The 15,655-nt window shown below is 39.9% G+C and overlaps 2 protein-coding genes across 6 annotated transcripts in view; both read right to left on the bottom strand.

Annotated features, from left to right (window-relative positions):
* The window catches only part of LOC134226558 (sodium-dependent transporter bedraggled-like), an 822,794-nt gene that overhangs the window by 295,339 nt on the left and 511,800 nt on the right, over positions 1–15,655 (bottom strand). The window lies entirely within an intron of this gene.
* Positions 12,775–13,874, bottom strand: LOC134223687 (uncharacterized). The gene is made up of 2 exons (XM_062702866.1): positions 13,774–13,874; positions 12,775–13,639 (listed from the first exon to the last, which is right to left on the bottom strand). The coding sequence occupies exons 1-2, from the start codon at positions 13,848–13,850 to the stop codon at positions 13,381–13,383; spliced, it is 336 nt and encodes a 111-aa protein (XP_062558850.1). The 5' UTR covers positions 13,851–13,874; the 3' UTR covers positions 12,775–13,380.

Genomic DNA, 15,655 nt, shown 5'->3' with positions numbered 1-15,655 from the left:
TGGATGGAAGGTGTCGTGTGTCCCATCTACAAAAAAGGGCGATAAGCTGGATTGTAGCAACTACCGCGCAATCACATTGCTGAACGCCGCCTACAAGGTACTCTCCCAAATTTTATGCCGTCGACTAGCACCAACTGCAAGGGAGTTCGTGGGGCAGTACCAGGCGGGTTTTATGGGCGAACGCTCCACCACGGACCTGGTGTTCGCCATTCGCCAAGTACTGCAGAAATGCCGCGAATACAACGTGCCCACACATCATCTATTCATCGACTTCAAAGCCGCATATGATACAATCGATCGGGACCAGCTATGGCAGCTAATGCACGAACACGGTTTTCCGGATAAACTGACACGGTTGATCAAAGCGACGATGGATCGGGTGATGTGTGTAGTTCGAGTTTCAGGGGCATTCTCGAGTCCCTTCGAAACCCGCAGAGGGTTACGGCAAGGTGATGGTCTTTCGTGTTTGCTATTCAACATCGCTTTGGAAGGGTAATACGAAGAGCAGGGATTAACACGAGTGGTACAATTTTCAATAAGTCCGTCCAGCTATTTGGTTTCGCCGACGACATAGATATTATGGCACGTAACTTTGAGAAGATGGAGGAAGCCTACATCAGACTGAAGAGGGAAGCTAAGCGGATCGGACTAGTTATCAACACGTCGAAGACGAAGTACATGATAGGAAGAGGTTCAAGAGAAGACAATGTGAGCCACCCACCGCGAGTTTGCATCGGTGGTGACGAAATCGAGGTGGTAGAAGAATTTGTGTACTTGGGCTCACTGGTGACTGCCGAAAATGACACCAGCAGAGAAATTCGGAGACGCATAGTGGCTGGAAATCGTACGTACTTTGGACTCCGCAAGACGCTCCGATCGAATAGAGTTCGCCGCCGTACCAAACTGACAATCTACAAAATGCTTATTAGACCGGTAGTTCTACGGACACGAGACCTGGACGATGCTCGTGGAGGACCAACACGCACTGGAAGTTTTCGAAAGGAAAGTGCTGCGTACCATCTATGGTGGGGTGCAGATGGCGGACGGTACGTGGAGGAGGCGAATGAACCACGAATTGCATCAGCTGTTGGGAGAACCATCCATCGTTCACACCGCGAAAATCGGACGACTGCGATGGGCCGGGCACGTAGCCAGAATGTCGGACAGTAACCCGGTGAAAATGGTTCTCGACAACGATCCGACGGGCACAAGAAGGCGAGGTGCGCAGCGGGCAAGGTGGATCGATCAGGTGGAAGATGACTTGCGGACCCTCCGTAGACTGCGTGGTTGGCGACGTGTAGCCATGGACCGAGCCGAATGGAGAAGACTCTTATATACCGCACAGGCCACTTCGGCCTTAGTCTGATTAAATAATAATAAGGTTCAGACAGACAGAAATTCATTTTTATGTATATAGAAGAAGAAGAAGAAGAAGATTATTCCTCTTTTTTTCCTAAAAATTTGAGTAATATAATTGCCAATGTGCGATTTACCGTTAAATTCTTAAAAATCAGAAGCTGAACATTTGTCATAAATTTACACGCTGAGATTTCTTCAAACAAATTGTTAAAACAAAGAAGTTTTCGACGTTTATATCTCTTGTTAGATTTTTCCCAAAATTGAAAATAGTTCAAAAACACTAAATCGACTTGAGCCACCTCGAAATTTTATCCGAATTAGGTGAAAATTTGACAGGAGACTTATTTTAGCATAAGAATTGTGATTCTGGGCTGACCGGTTGAATTTTTGATACTTTTTGAAAACATGAAGAGGTCTAATGCACAGCTTACTAATTGAATAGTCTTCTTGAAAGTAGAAAGCTATTCTCAATGTACATGCTTCGGAGTTTCTCCAAATCAAGACCAATAACGATGCTGCGGCCATGTCCGCACTGTCAATGAGGATAAGAAGAGGAATATTAGTACGACACTTATCGTTAAAAGCGACCTAGGAATCCTCTGCATCTCCATGAGCGCACTGGGAAGGAATAGTATGTTTGTTGGGAAGGAAATCTGTTGGAAATCGCCTTGGTAAGTGACTTATTGTTTCTTTTAAACAACGCCATATTCATGATGATACGAAGACCAAAACGCAATGTATGTCTAACGTATTTCACAGATTCGGTGTCTTAACCATTTCGCGACGACTAAAAAACACGCACTGTACTTGCTCGATGGCTACTGCAAAGTATGGAAAATTGCGCTTGTGTCGACCGGAGCAAAGCACAGTACAGCTCATGAGCCATTGAACACAAAATAGTTATGAAAACACATATGTGAATATGTACGTTATGTGGAAGATATTGATTTGGAAAATGTATTGGAGGTAACCACTTTCCCTTCGATGGGATTCGAACCCATGACCCTACAGTACGCCCCGGAAATAGGCAATTACCTTTGATTGAACTGAATTTGAGTTGCGTGCTCTTGCCTACGCAATGCGGTCGAGTCTGGGCTTGACGACCGACTGGCAAATAGCTTACACAACCTCACTTGATCAGTACAGTTGCTGATGAAGAATGTGTATAGCCACCAGACATTCTAAATACTCACGCTCCTCTTATGTGGACGTGTACTATACACATGTGGAAGTGTTGGCTTGAGAAATGGATTGCGAGTGATTTGACTATGCGTCCAATTTGGGAATCTCGAGCTCGTTCAGTAGCCGCTAGGTTGCGAAGGCCGACGGAGGTCCTTCGTAGCTTAGTTGGTTAAAACACCAGTCTAGCGTACTGTAGGAAAGTGGTTACCTGCAATACATTTTCCAAATCAATATCTTCCACATAACGTACATATTCACATATGAGTTTTCATAACATTGTAAATTAACGTCCAAGTCGGGTGGTTTAATCCCCGGAAATAGGCAATAACCTTTGATTGAACAAAATAGTTATTTTTTCATTTTCGCGACGACTTAAACTCGCACTGTACTTACTTTCTCGAAGGCAACTCATTTAGGACCTGATAACACTTTCAGATAAACGTTCTGTTCAGCTCAGCTAAATGGAATTTGGCTAGATGTCTTTTGGTTTAAAGGCCAATATTGACTTAAAATATTGAGAAGTTACGGAATTTTGTTCTATGATCATTTGACAAACAGGCCATTTTGCAAACGAGTGGCCATTTTCGACCATATTATCCGTTCAGTAATTGACATTTGGCCGTATGCTAGATGACACGTTGGGCTAAATGGTTAAACAGCATTTTCCGCTTAATGACTTCTTCGGCCAAACGATCGTTTCGGCCAGACGACCTGTTAGGGCAAATGGCTTTTCGGACACATTACCAGTTCGGCCATCTGTCGCTTCCGGTCAATGGAATTTCCCAAGAATTTCTTATTTACAATATAAAGAATTTCCTGTACAAATCCAAAGAAATTCTTCAAAAATTCCGAGCAATTTTCCATTGAAAACAAAAGGTTTTTGTTGTTGAAATCTTCATTTTGAACAATCTTCCGTGAAAACTTTAAAGAATTATCCGTGGAAATTCCGGAGAAATCCAAAGAGCTCCTCTTGGTAATTCCAGGGAATTCTTGAAACTTCAAAGTAGTTCCCGTGGAAAAATTCAAAGAATTTTTTGGAAAGTTGATCAGATTTTTCCAACGAAGTTAAAAATAATTTCCCGTTAATGTTTTGAAAATATCCAGAATGATCAATTCAGCCAAACAACATCAATGTCCAACCAAACAATATCAACCAAACGTGGCTTTAGGTCAAACAACTTTTAGCCTTGTGGTCTTCGGCCAAATAGCTTTCTGCCGAACGACTCTTTGCCGTTCAAAAATTCAATTTTAACGTGAAACTCTTCAACTGTCTAAGACGAGTTTAGTACATTCCATTACTCGTACTTGACTCGACTTACAAGACACTGAAGACGGCCTCACAGTTGAGGTCGAAATACATATCTGTAAAGATAACAAAACGTGGTGGAATGAAATGGAAAGTACTAACCTCGTCTTAGACACGTGGCCTTATAACGTGGGCCTTATAAAATTCCGAATTCAAGCTACGGTAAGTATTACTAGCACGTTGGAAACGGAGTTCGCTCTTGAGAGACCGTTGCGCACGATGGTTTCGCTGACTGGCATTTCTTCCCTTTTCTATTTTCTTAGTTACGAGGTACTCCAAGCAGGTGACTTTGTGCGCCGTTGAGCAGGAACATTTGTTTGCAACCATTGTTGAACGATGAAACAGAGTTTACTCGCCATTTCATTAACATTCTGACTCGCATTTAAACAGTCCCAATCAACATTTTGAAGATCACCGCAGAGCAACTCATAATCTACCTTGTCAAAATCCAGACCTGGCTTATCGTTTGAACCAAAATGATTACACAGCTAGGTGTTTCAATCTGCCCAGTTTATGGACAAGAAGAAGGCGGGGGTGAAAAATTCATTTTCAGTGCAAAACATAAACAAACCGGCTGGCTCTTCCATACTAAAATCCAAGATGGCTGATCGTAAATTTGGCAGATTGGAACACCTAGTGGTGTATTCATCTTGGTCTGAACCTGTCTGAACCATGCGAGTAACCAGTCGGAAGATCACGTCGCGCTGGGAAAGATATTTTGGAGGATGATGCGTATCCACAGGCAACAAAGCAATCACAGCAGAGTTGAAATTTGATTTATAATTATCAGCTCCGTTATAAGCTCACGAATGGAGGCTACATGTTCGTCAAAGAGTTCCACATTGTGGCTACGATCAGGAATATAGACGGCACCAACCAGCAGATGACGACACCCAATGGTGATATCGGCAAACATTTGCTCAAGTCTTTCACCAAAACTTGTACGGACTTGCACACAGGAATAACGATGATTAACCATGCCTTCACCATGGCGAGGTGTTGATGGTGTCAAAACTTGAAGGAGTTCTTCGAAGTACTCGAGCCACCGATTCAGACATGTCGCGTCTTTCACTTGGCATTCATTCGTCATGAGATATCGTTGTGGAGATATGGTGGAGGAGGTTGTTGTGGCTTTCGATCCATCGTCGGTCGGGGAGTCCTCCCACTTACACTTGTTCCATCTACAGCAGCGATCAATATACTTCTCTAGAGCTGCATGCAGTTGACGGAACTAGTATTTGCCTACACTTGCCTGCTCTAGCTACCTGCCCTACACTATGGAGATAAAAATAGATCCGGAAATGGATCAGCGGGAAATTGAGCCGGAGCCTTCTGGGTGTCCTAAATAAACGCAGAGTTGATTACGAGCTACGTTGACTAACAACAATAACTGATTGCATACAGCCGAGAGGGGAAGCTTGGGCAGCCAATCACCAAAGGCCGACTAGTAGATCTACCTGTGGAGATATTGTTCGTTGAAGAACTTCAAACCCGGGCAATGGATTTTCCGAAAGGTGGAAGCTTAGAAGAGCAGTGCACGGAAAACTTTCATTGCAACCAGCAAGCTGCGCACTCAGCGAAAAGAATGAATTATTGATGCAACCTGAAGGAAGATTGAGAAACGTACACGTAAAAAAAATAACCTTATATGTTATGGCAAAAAACCATTCGAAAATACTTATACTGTTCATTATGCCACCTAATGAATGATCCCATATCAAACAGCTAATAACATTCATAAGTTAATGAAAAGTATAAGTTTCCGAATGTATGTGACTAATGCGATGTTTAAGTTTTTTCTTATACATGTCATTAAGCGCCTGCTTTGGCAAAAAAGTATTAGAAATATTAATAATAAACAACATTAATTTTTTTCACGTGTAGAGAACCAAAGGTTACGATAGAACGGGAAGAACCAAAAAGTAGTAAAATACGAGTTCCATCAGTGATATGTGCCAGTGCAGTGGGAGACGCGACACATCAGTACAAAACCATGAGGTTGAAGGCTTTCAATATCGTGGCGATCAATATCAATATCGGAATTAGGATCGGCATAAGAGCACGAGTCAGTGAGAAGTGAGAAATTAGATGTGAGAAGTGAAAATTGAGAAGTGTAACATTCGAATAAAGAAACGTAAAGTGAGAAGTAGGAAGTGAGAACGAAGAACTGAGAACAGAGAATTGAAGACTAAGAACTGAGAGCTGGGAACTGAGATTTGAGTACTGGAGCTGAGGACTGAGATCTGGAACTGAGATTTTGAACTGAGAACTGCGAAGTAGAACCGAAAATGAAAGCTGAGAACTGCAACTGAAAAGAATTGAGAACTGAAAACTGGAGTTCAGAACTGAGCACTGAGATCTGAACCCCAAGAAATGAGAAATAAGAAGTGGAAAGTGATTTATGAGAAGTTGGGACCACGAAACGAGAAATGAGAATTGAGAAGTGAGAGATGGTATGTGAAGTAGGTGAAGCGAGAAATAAGAAATGAGTTTTGAAAAGTGAGAATTTAATACTCATTCATTCTTTCTTTATTTTCATTCTTCTTCCTCTTCTTCCATTCTTCATTCATCCACCCTCTTTCCCTCTTCATTCTGTTTTACTTCTTTATTTCTTCCTCATTCTTCCTTAATCTATCTACATCACTCCTCTTCCTTCTTATATTTTCCTTTTTCTTTTTCACTTCTTCTTTATTATTTCTTCTTCCTTCCTTTTCCTTTTTCCTTTTTCCTTTTTGCTTCTTCCATCTTCCTTCTTCCCTGTTTATTTCTTGCATCTTGATTGTTCTATCTTCCTTCTTCCTTCCTTCTCGATATTTCTTCTTTTCCCTTTCTCTCTTCTTCCTTCTTGTTTCTTTTATCTTCATTTTCTTCCCTTTTTCTGCTTTTTTATTTGCTTTTTTATTCCTTCTGCATTCTTTCTTATTCCTTATTCCTTTTCTTCTTTCTTCTTTCCTTCTTTTATCTTCTTTCTTTTTTTCTTCTTTCTTACTTCTTCATTCCTCCATCTTTCAGCTTACATAGCCCTTGTTCTTCCTTCTTCTTTCTTTCTTCTTTCTTGTTCATTCTTCACTCTCACCTCTCTCTCCGCATTTTTTACTACTCGTTTCTCACTTATCACATCTCACTTCCCACCAATCACTTTACAATAATAATTTCTTATTTCTCTTTTGATACTTCTTATTTCATACTTCCCAATACACATTTTTTATTTCTCACTATTCACTGCTTACATCAAACATCTCATTTCTCGCTTCTCACTCCTAATTTTCACTACACACTTCTCACTTCTACTTTTTCATGACTCACTAGTTACTTTTCACTTCGAATATCTCACTTCTCACCTCGTACACTTAATAAAACAACATATTTCAATTCAATACAAAATTTTCAAAACGACTTATCTGCTTTTGTAAACAAAGATTAAATCGTCGATTTGACGAATCTTATAGCACTCCCACACAAAACCAACACCATAAACACGTAGGTGACGTTTATCACTATTTCATTTTTATATTATATGCAGATATACTGAAAATAATATATAAAATTGTATGCTCATATCGAATTACGCACGTTTGTAAGACTTCTCCGCTTTGTTTTCAATTGAGGGGGTCAAACACAAAGGGGTTTAAGTGACAAAAAGTTAGTTTTGAGAAAAACGGATGCAAAGTTTTTCAGTATTTTTTTGCTCCATACAAATTGTATGAAAGCTCAAAACATTACTAATTTTCTGTGAATTTTTACATTTTTTCTTAACAACGTACAAACTATATCAACATATTGCCGCAAAGTTTAAGATCCAAAACATTTTTTGCTGTAGTCAACTCAATTTTGACCAAAATGTCACTTACACCCCTCTGCTTCTAACCCCCTCAATTAGACTCTTGCTTTCGCTGTGAACATTTAGCCTTTCTGCACACAATAATCTCGTACGAGAAATGCAAAAATAAAAAACTTTGGGTAATGTACAACATCTCATAACTAACCCAAGAATTAGATCAACCGTAAACGGGAAGGTGCTCATTCGTCTCCGGCTGTGGATAAGAAAAAATCAAAATCACAACACACGCACCTGGATCTGGATGTGTCTCCTTTGGAAGTCCTGCCACCGCCGAGCGGTGGTCCCCTTCTCCTTGATAATATTTTTATTTGCTTTCGATTTTACCCATCCTTACCGGGCGTCCCGTGAAAGTTATGCACCATTTATGAACCTTTTCTTCCCAGTCGGGCCGTTTGCAGGATCATGCTCGTTTTGACGTTTGGAAGTTACGACAACCGTCCATGTGCGCATACAAGGCTGCGCAACGGATCAACGGAAAGTCTTGCTGCTGGGAGTTGGGAAATTTATGAACACTCGGGCAGCGCGCAACTCGGAAGTGCAGGGTGGAAAGTTTAAAGCGACACCACCCCTCGCCGCCGGGGAGGTTCGTGATGGCCGTGCCATGCATCTACCGGCTGGGACTGTTCGGTGGAATTAATTTTCTTCCTTGAGAGTGGGGTGCGCCAATCGCAAGGACAGGACATGTGATTTTGGGTGAACGATTTCTTTTCCGAGCTTGGGAATCTAGTTTGGATGATATACTTCAAATTGCTTCCGATATGTGATTTTATTTTTTTCCTTTTAATTAAAAGGAAAGCTTGTTAAATAACAAGGGGAGAATGGTGAAGAGACGGAAGGCTGATATTTTTACAGAATAGTGTGAGGTGATCAGGAAGCTATTCAACAGTTGATGAGAAAATTTCAAACTCATAAATTTAAGCATATCAACGTGATTTTGAAAATAATTGGACAATATTGCAGATTTTACCTACATTTGTAACGCAACTGATTTATAAACTGTCGAATTGGTTGAGTAAAAATCCTATGGTTAGCAAGTTTCTGGATTGACTGGTCTAATGTTCATTAAGAAGCATTTGCACAGTTTTTGAGGTTGACTTTGAGGTTTTTAAGCCAAGTTACTATTTTTGTATTTTTATTGATGAGATTAACACCATGATATTTTTATGACCAAGAAATTCGAGAAATTTTTTATACCTGCCGGTTAACAAACTTAGCCACCTTTAGCATCTTATCACACGGCTATGGACACTGAACCGAGCGGTTAGTTACTGAAAATAGTCATCACTTTTGGAAATAGAATACAAGCACAATTCACTTTTGACTTGGCAACTCCAAGTTACTGGCGGAGACAGAGGTGGGGAACCACACAATGCAATCACACTCTTGTTCTCAAAGGCCAATGTTCTTGCGCACAGTGGTACCCCACCAAATAACAATAGTTGTTGCCGTTAGTACTCCAAGTCCATAACACGACATCCTCTTTATTCACGCTAAAACGCTATTTATAACTACTTGCAATTGCAAAAACTTTTCTCTCGCCTTCAACTACGATGCATACTAACGGAAGATGTTCGGTTGTGGGCACCCCATACGAATCTTTTGTCAGATAACTGATGCTATCATTCTGACAACCGTCATTTGTTTGCTGTAGTAACATGATGTTTTGATTTGAAATCATGGATCAAAATATAGTTTTCAGATGTATGGATCATAATATTATTGTATGAATCTCCCGAACTATTTTATGGATTTATGGTAGCGTTTTATGGAACATTCAGATGTTATTTACGGATCGTTTTTCATTGTTTATGGATTTTTTTGAACGGTGCATAGTAAGAGCTACTTTTTTTTACCTTTTTCAACGTATCATAAATTAAATCCATTTTTAAATCCAGTTAAAGCCAGTTCGCGAGTAGATTTTGCACCCTTTTTCTACTTAATTAGTACTTTATACCAGGTGGTTAATATGGTTAGAAAGTTGTTTACTTTAGGAGAAAATGGACTTTTTCGATAAAAAATGATCGTTTTTCCAAAGGGAATATTTTTCACCAACAGATCTAAGATAAAAAACTAAACCCGCTAGGCTATCAAGAAACTAAAGAGCTTTCCTCTCATATATAATTCAGAAGCGCCAACTCAAGAATTTCTAAGAAAATCGCAATTTTCTGCAACACTGTTTATTCAAAAGAAAGTTCGCACAAATTTCGACCTTACATCAGTATAAGTAATTTATATTAATTTTATAGTATTTTCCGATCTGGTGAAAACTGTCCAAACTTTTTTGTCTAAGTAGAAATTAAAAAACAGGATTTTCCATTAGGGGAGTGTAGGGTAAAATAGTCCGTTAAAAATAAATGTAAAAAAATACATCATTTCTTTTTATGTGAGTTCTAGCGGAAAATACATAAGTTTAGAACTATTTTTTCTACCTTTGAATTCATCTATATTTTTTGTCTCAATAGATATTTATATATATATCCTTCGCTGATCTATATTAGATAGTAAACTATTTGCAGAACAATTTTCTACAGAAGTAAAATAGGACCAAAATAAATGCCTTAAACATAAGCACGTCTTTGCACACTGAAACAAAAATGAAGTGATTTGACGAAAGTGCTTGTTGATATTTTTTTCATAAGCTACAGTTACTGTGGGTACCGGTACTGATGTTGCTTCTAAATGTCAAAAATATATATATATATATATCTAAAATGTCAAAAGTATATATGTATAAAAACATGACGTATTTCCTTTCTAACTTGAAAACCTATTGAAACTTGTTTCAGTGCGCCGACTTAAGAACAATCAATCAAATTATAAGTTTCTGCACACTGCACTGTTTGTTTCCAAGCCAGTTTGTGAGAATCGCGACTCCATTTTTATCGATGTTTCAGCATCTGGCTTTATTTCTATATGTAGATGAAACTATTTGGTAAAATATTAGGATGGGGAGAGATGGGTAAAATAGATCTCCAAATATAAATAATGTAATGAAACCAGATGATCGTAACTAGAAGTACTACAATAAGAGATCGGCGAAGAGGCCATCTTGTTTTCAATCGAACCGTCAAAAGCGGTTCCAATTCGACTTGTTTACATTTTGTATCCACAAGAAGCAAGCAAAAAGTTCAAGTGCTGCCAGTCTTATTTTTACGATATCATGCATTTTCATACGTTGCCATTTCGACAGTTTTTCACTCCGCCGGTCTCTGGTTATAGGGTTGCTAAACGTAACCACACTTCTTAGATTTGATTATTCCAATCCAACTGGCAATTGTTGAACTAAATATAACACTGAAGTTCGAAATCGCTTCGAAATTCTTTCAAGCGTAGTATTTTCATGGTTTTTTATCTGTCAACAATCATAAATACTTCACAATATCTCAATCTCAAAAAATAACGTCAACTGTTCATCTAGTCATGTTATAATATTCCGGCAGAGATCATAAACTTAGCGCCGTCTTAAACTCCCGTTCAAAAATAATGTCCCACCAAAATATATTCCCACCAGTTCCTCCATATATGGGTTTTGGTACTTGGTTTTGGTACAACACGGTAGTCTATTCCTCAGTGAAAAAAGCAATAGATAGATTTCTCAAAAAGTATTGCAAGCTGTTACTACCCAAGCACTACTTCTTAGTAAACCACACCTTGGATGGTTGGTTGGAAATATGTTCATATAAGGTTAGAAAAGATTTTAAGAGAAAAAGGCTGGCATTCAATGCATCCGTTTTACACATCAACTACACAGTCTTGTTAAGGTACTCAACCACTTTCAGGTGGTGTAAATTAAGCCGAGAATAAAACAGTTTTGCTTGGTAATTTTTTAATTAATTGATTAATTATACAATACAATTTATATAGTTCATCTATGAGTGTTGAAACGTGTATCCTAAAATTTGAAGTATTTACATGAGGGATGTGCTTCAAAATCATCAGAAAATAGTATACTCTATCCTATTCAATAGTATACACATTACATGGTTACGCTCTCCATGTAAAAAAATTCAGCTCGTGTAGAAAAAAAAAAATTGTTTCCCGTATCATGCAAAATGAATGCAATTTTGTTAAACTTTGGAGTGTTTTTCACACAGTTGTGTAAACATAGAATCGAGGGTATTCCATTACCTATGAGATAAAATTGGCCAACCCATGAAAATATATACACCCGATTAGAACTGGTATAGTCCATTCAATCAAACATTTTGTTTAGATTGTATCTCTGTAATATTAGCTAGCAGTTTGAAGGTTAGTGATTCAAAATGTATGAATGGTACACGGTTTGACGTTTTTGCACAATAAACTGATGGCTTGCAGAATTTGGTTTAAATTAATATGATGGAGGATGAAAGAGAGTTCGACATAGTTGTTTCATAAGGGCCGAAGTCGCAAATGTAAACAAATCGAGTTTATGACATAGATCGAACCTCCTGGAAATGTACTATATGTAGCATATTAAAAATAGTACAAAATGTTGTGTTTTTGCTGTAAAAACAGAAAATTACAAAAGGGCGATATTACATTTCTGTTGGCATTTTTTTCTTGGTGCGATTGCGCCCCGTTCTCTCCATGGCAGCAAAGAGGCTAAACTGTGCTTCATTTTTGCATTATGACACTTCGCTCTTGCACCAAAAACACATGTGAGCAAAAGGGCTAAACGGTACTTTGAAAACACAACGGGCCCCATAAAACATCCTACCGACTTTTCCCCCGATTTAGTCGGTTTTCGTCGGTTGGATCGGCCTACTTTGTAACCGACTAATCGGTTGTTTGTTGCACAGACGCTTATGGGAGCTTTACAGGGGCGTTTAGCGATTAAACAATACATTAAATCGGTCAACCAAATCAACGGATTTAAAGCAATTTAGTTGGCATATTACTCGGTTAATGTAATTTAGCACGAAAAAGCAATTAAACCGACGAAATCGAACGATCAAGTTCTAGAGAATCGCAAGATTAGTCAACTAATTCAATTAAATAATAAAATATAGCCGACGAAATCGGTTGATTAATCAACTGATTCACATTAATAATAAAATATAGCAGACTAAATCGGATGATGAAAAGAAAGTTAATTGGTCGATTAGTTATTATATTCTAATAAATAGTAGACGTTTCCCGATGAAATCGGTTGTTTTTGATCTACTAAATTAAGTAATAAAACGAATGATTAAAACGGAAAACAAACACAACCCGATGAAATAGGGTGATATATTTTTATTAAATAGATCGATTTTGAATGACTGCACCGCTGGTCGAGTGGTACTGCAGGGCAGGAGCTGTCTAACTTTCCAGAAAAATGTGCCAGAACTCAGAACAGTGGAGAGCGGTCCTAAGAGCGTCGTCCAGAATAGCCGACATCCTACAACGAAGTTGGCGAATAGAGCAGCAGCAGGCAGCCTTTACGGATAGCGGATCATGAGTACTCCGCCGCGGAAGTCGAGAATATATATGTCTATAATGAATGGGAACGCCAGCGCCAGCTACCGCGCGTAGCCTCAGAACATGACGAAATAGCCGGTTTCGGAGGAGTTCCCTCTTTCGGGGAACTTCTCGTTGGAATAGGTTAGATCCGCCGAAGGGGACTATTCGAGTCGTTCGCGATCACGACCGGGGCGGGACCTAAATGGCTCAACGATTAAGGTGAGAGCTGAAAGGCTCAAGGCAATCAAAACTCGGTTATCGGAGTAGGCTAGGCCCACCGCCGGGGACCAGCTGAGTAGATCGTGGCGTGCGAATACACCGGCTCCGGGTCGTCGGGGCACGTTCCATTGAACCGGAAGGTATCTCCACCCGGAATCCTTGGTGACCTCGGCACTCGTCCGGTCACCCGTTGAGACGGGTCTTCTTCCAGCCTTCCACGGATGCGGGTCGTCGGGGGAGCTTCCGCCACCGGGGGACTCCCCGTCGGAGTAGCTCTGAATAGCTTGCGAGTACGTTTTTGTTCACGCCTGTGTTCGCGTACAACGAAAAACAAACGCAAATAAGAAAAGTAGATTTATTAGGTAATACAAACATTAAAAACTATAATACACACGACAATTCACAATATTATTTTTGAAGAAAACATTAAACTTTAACTTACAGAGAGTATACAGAAAACTGGTCATGACCAGAGTGGAAAATAATCGACAATTTTTGGTGAAGTTTACATTTCTTCATTTGTCAGTTCACTTCCCGACACATTCATAGTCGGCTCTGGACTGTCAATATTCGGTTAAATATTTATGCACATTATATAAATTGATAAAATTATCTGAAATCTGAACACGTTTCAAAGTAATTTATCACATATATCTGAATCTGATTTTCGTCCGTGAGGCACTTTCAACGGTAAACATCAACATATACAATGCTAATTATATTTTTTTCTGCACATGGAAAGCATACTCAATGACAGTCGAATGAATGAATTGGTGGAGTAGTGGTCTGACTATGTCATTCTATGTTTTGAATATTCATGCGATGTTTGTCAAAATTAGGACTGAAGTTGCTTCATGAAGATGAATATTTTAGGCTCTGGTCATGACTAGTCCATTTTTTTAGTCCTTTATCAACATATTGATTCTAAGCATATGCGGTATTTCGAAAAATTTCGTTTCAGGTGGTTCGAAACGAAATTCCGCGGAATTTCGCGGAATTTGAGCATGGCGAAATCTGATTTTTTCATTTCGTTTCGTTTCGTAAAATTACAAAAATTTCGCTAGAAAAAACCAGCTTCTAACGAAATTTAACGGAATTTCGCGGAATTTCAAAACAAGTTTTAACTTAAACCATACTTTATATTATCAAAAATTTTGGCTGCGCCGCTGAACTAAACCATAAAACTATTTTCAAAACTTTAGTTATACATTTTTTTCTATTAACGCTCACTTCTTCTTCTTCAATGGTTCTACATCCCAACTGGAACTTGATCTGCTTTTCAACTTAGTATTCTATTAGTACTTCCTCAGTTATTAATTGAAAACTTTTCTATGTCCACCATTGCATGAGTAGGTATCTTGTTTTTTTCTTCCTAAGCAATGGAGGGGGAATCTGCTCAACAGACATCCTGGGTTGGACGTCCAGGGAGTGCGGGGTTAGGGACCATCAGCAAACGAGAGAGGCAGGACTACATCCCCGACCCGCTAAACCGTTTCCATTGCCGCCAAGCCCATCGTCCCTTCGGTACAACCAGAAAGTAATGCTTCAAAGGGGGAGCAGGTTGGCTGCATGTACTTGCAGCACCAAACATCGTGACTCGCTTTCTTAGAAGAAGATCATGTTATCGTGCAAGCGCATTGCCGGCTTCCCAGGTGGCCTTACCACGTCCTATGTCCTCGGAAGGTAGGAAGGATCGACTTTACGCCTGCTTCCCTCTGCATGGCTGGTATCAAGAAAGATGATGCCGCGTGCACCCCAAATTGACCTCTCTGCGATATGGCCAATTCGTCAACACACAGAGGGACTTGCCGACGTGGTACTTACGCCTGCCCCAGCCTTGACCAGGACCCCTTTCCGTCCTCGGGCTCGGAACCCGCCCGGTTGACCGACGCCGCGAAAGTGACGATACCATGTTGTTCTTCGCGCGACCACTTGTTCGATAAAAGGATCGAGTTCGACCACAGAGCATGACCATCGGTATGACCCATGAAGCCGACTCCGAGCCCTTCGACCACCTTTTATTTGCGCCTGAACTAGCCATTCCTCGAGTCCACGCGCCACCTCCTGTGTAGCTCCGAGACGATTTGGACAATAGCCGATAAAACGGCGTTCCAGCCAACTTCATCTTTACACATCCTCCGGACTAGGTTGTCCATCTACCCTTAGTGAAACTGTCCCACGCACGCTGCCATTTGACCATTGAGGCCAACCAGACAGTCCTACGAATGCCTCTCGTGCCGTGCATTTATAAACAGTCTATGTCTTCATCGATAACGACGCAGGAGCGCATTTGCAATAGCTGCCAATAACTGGCACTATTGAAT

The sequence above is a fragment of the Armigeres subalbatus genome, chromosome 3 (assembly GCF_024139115.2).
Source record: "Armigeres subalbatus isolate Guangzhou_Male chromosome 3, GZ_Asu_2, whole genome shotgun sequence".
Classification (NCBI taxonomy): Eukaryota; Metazoa; Arthropoda; class Insecta; order Diptera; family Culicidae; genus Armigeres; species Armigeres subalbatus.
The sequence above is the reverse complement of the archived record's forward strand: the minus strand, read 5'-3'. Positions and strand labels throughout refer to the sequence as shown.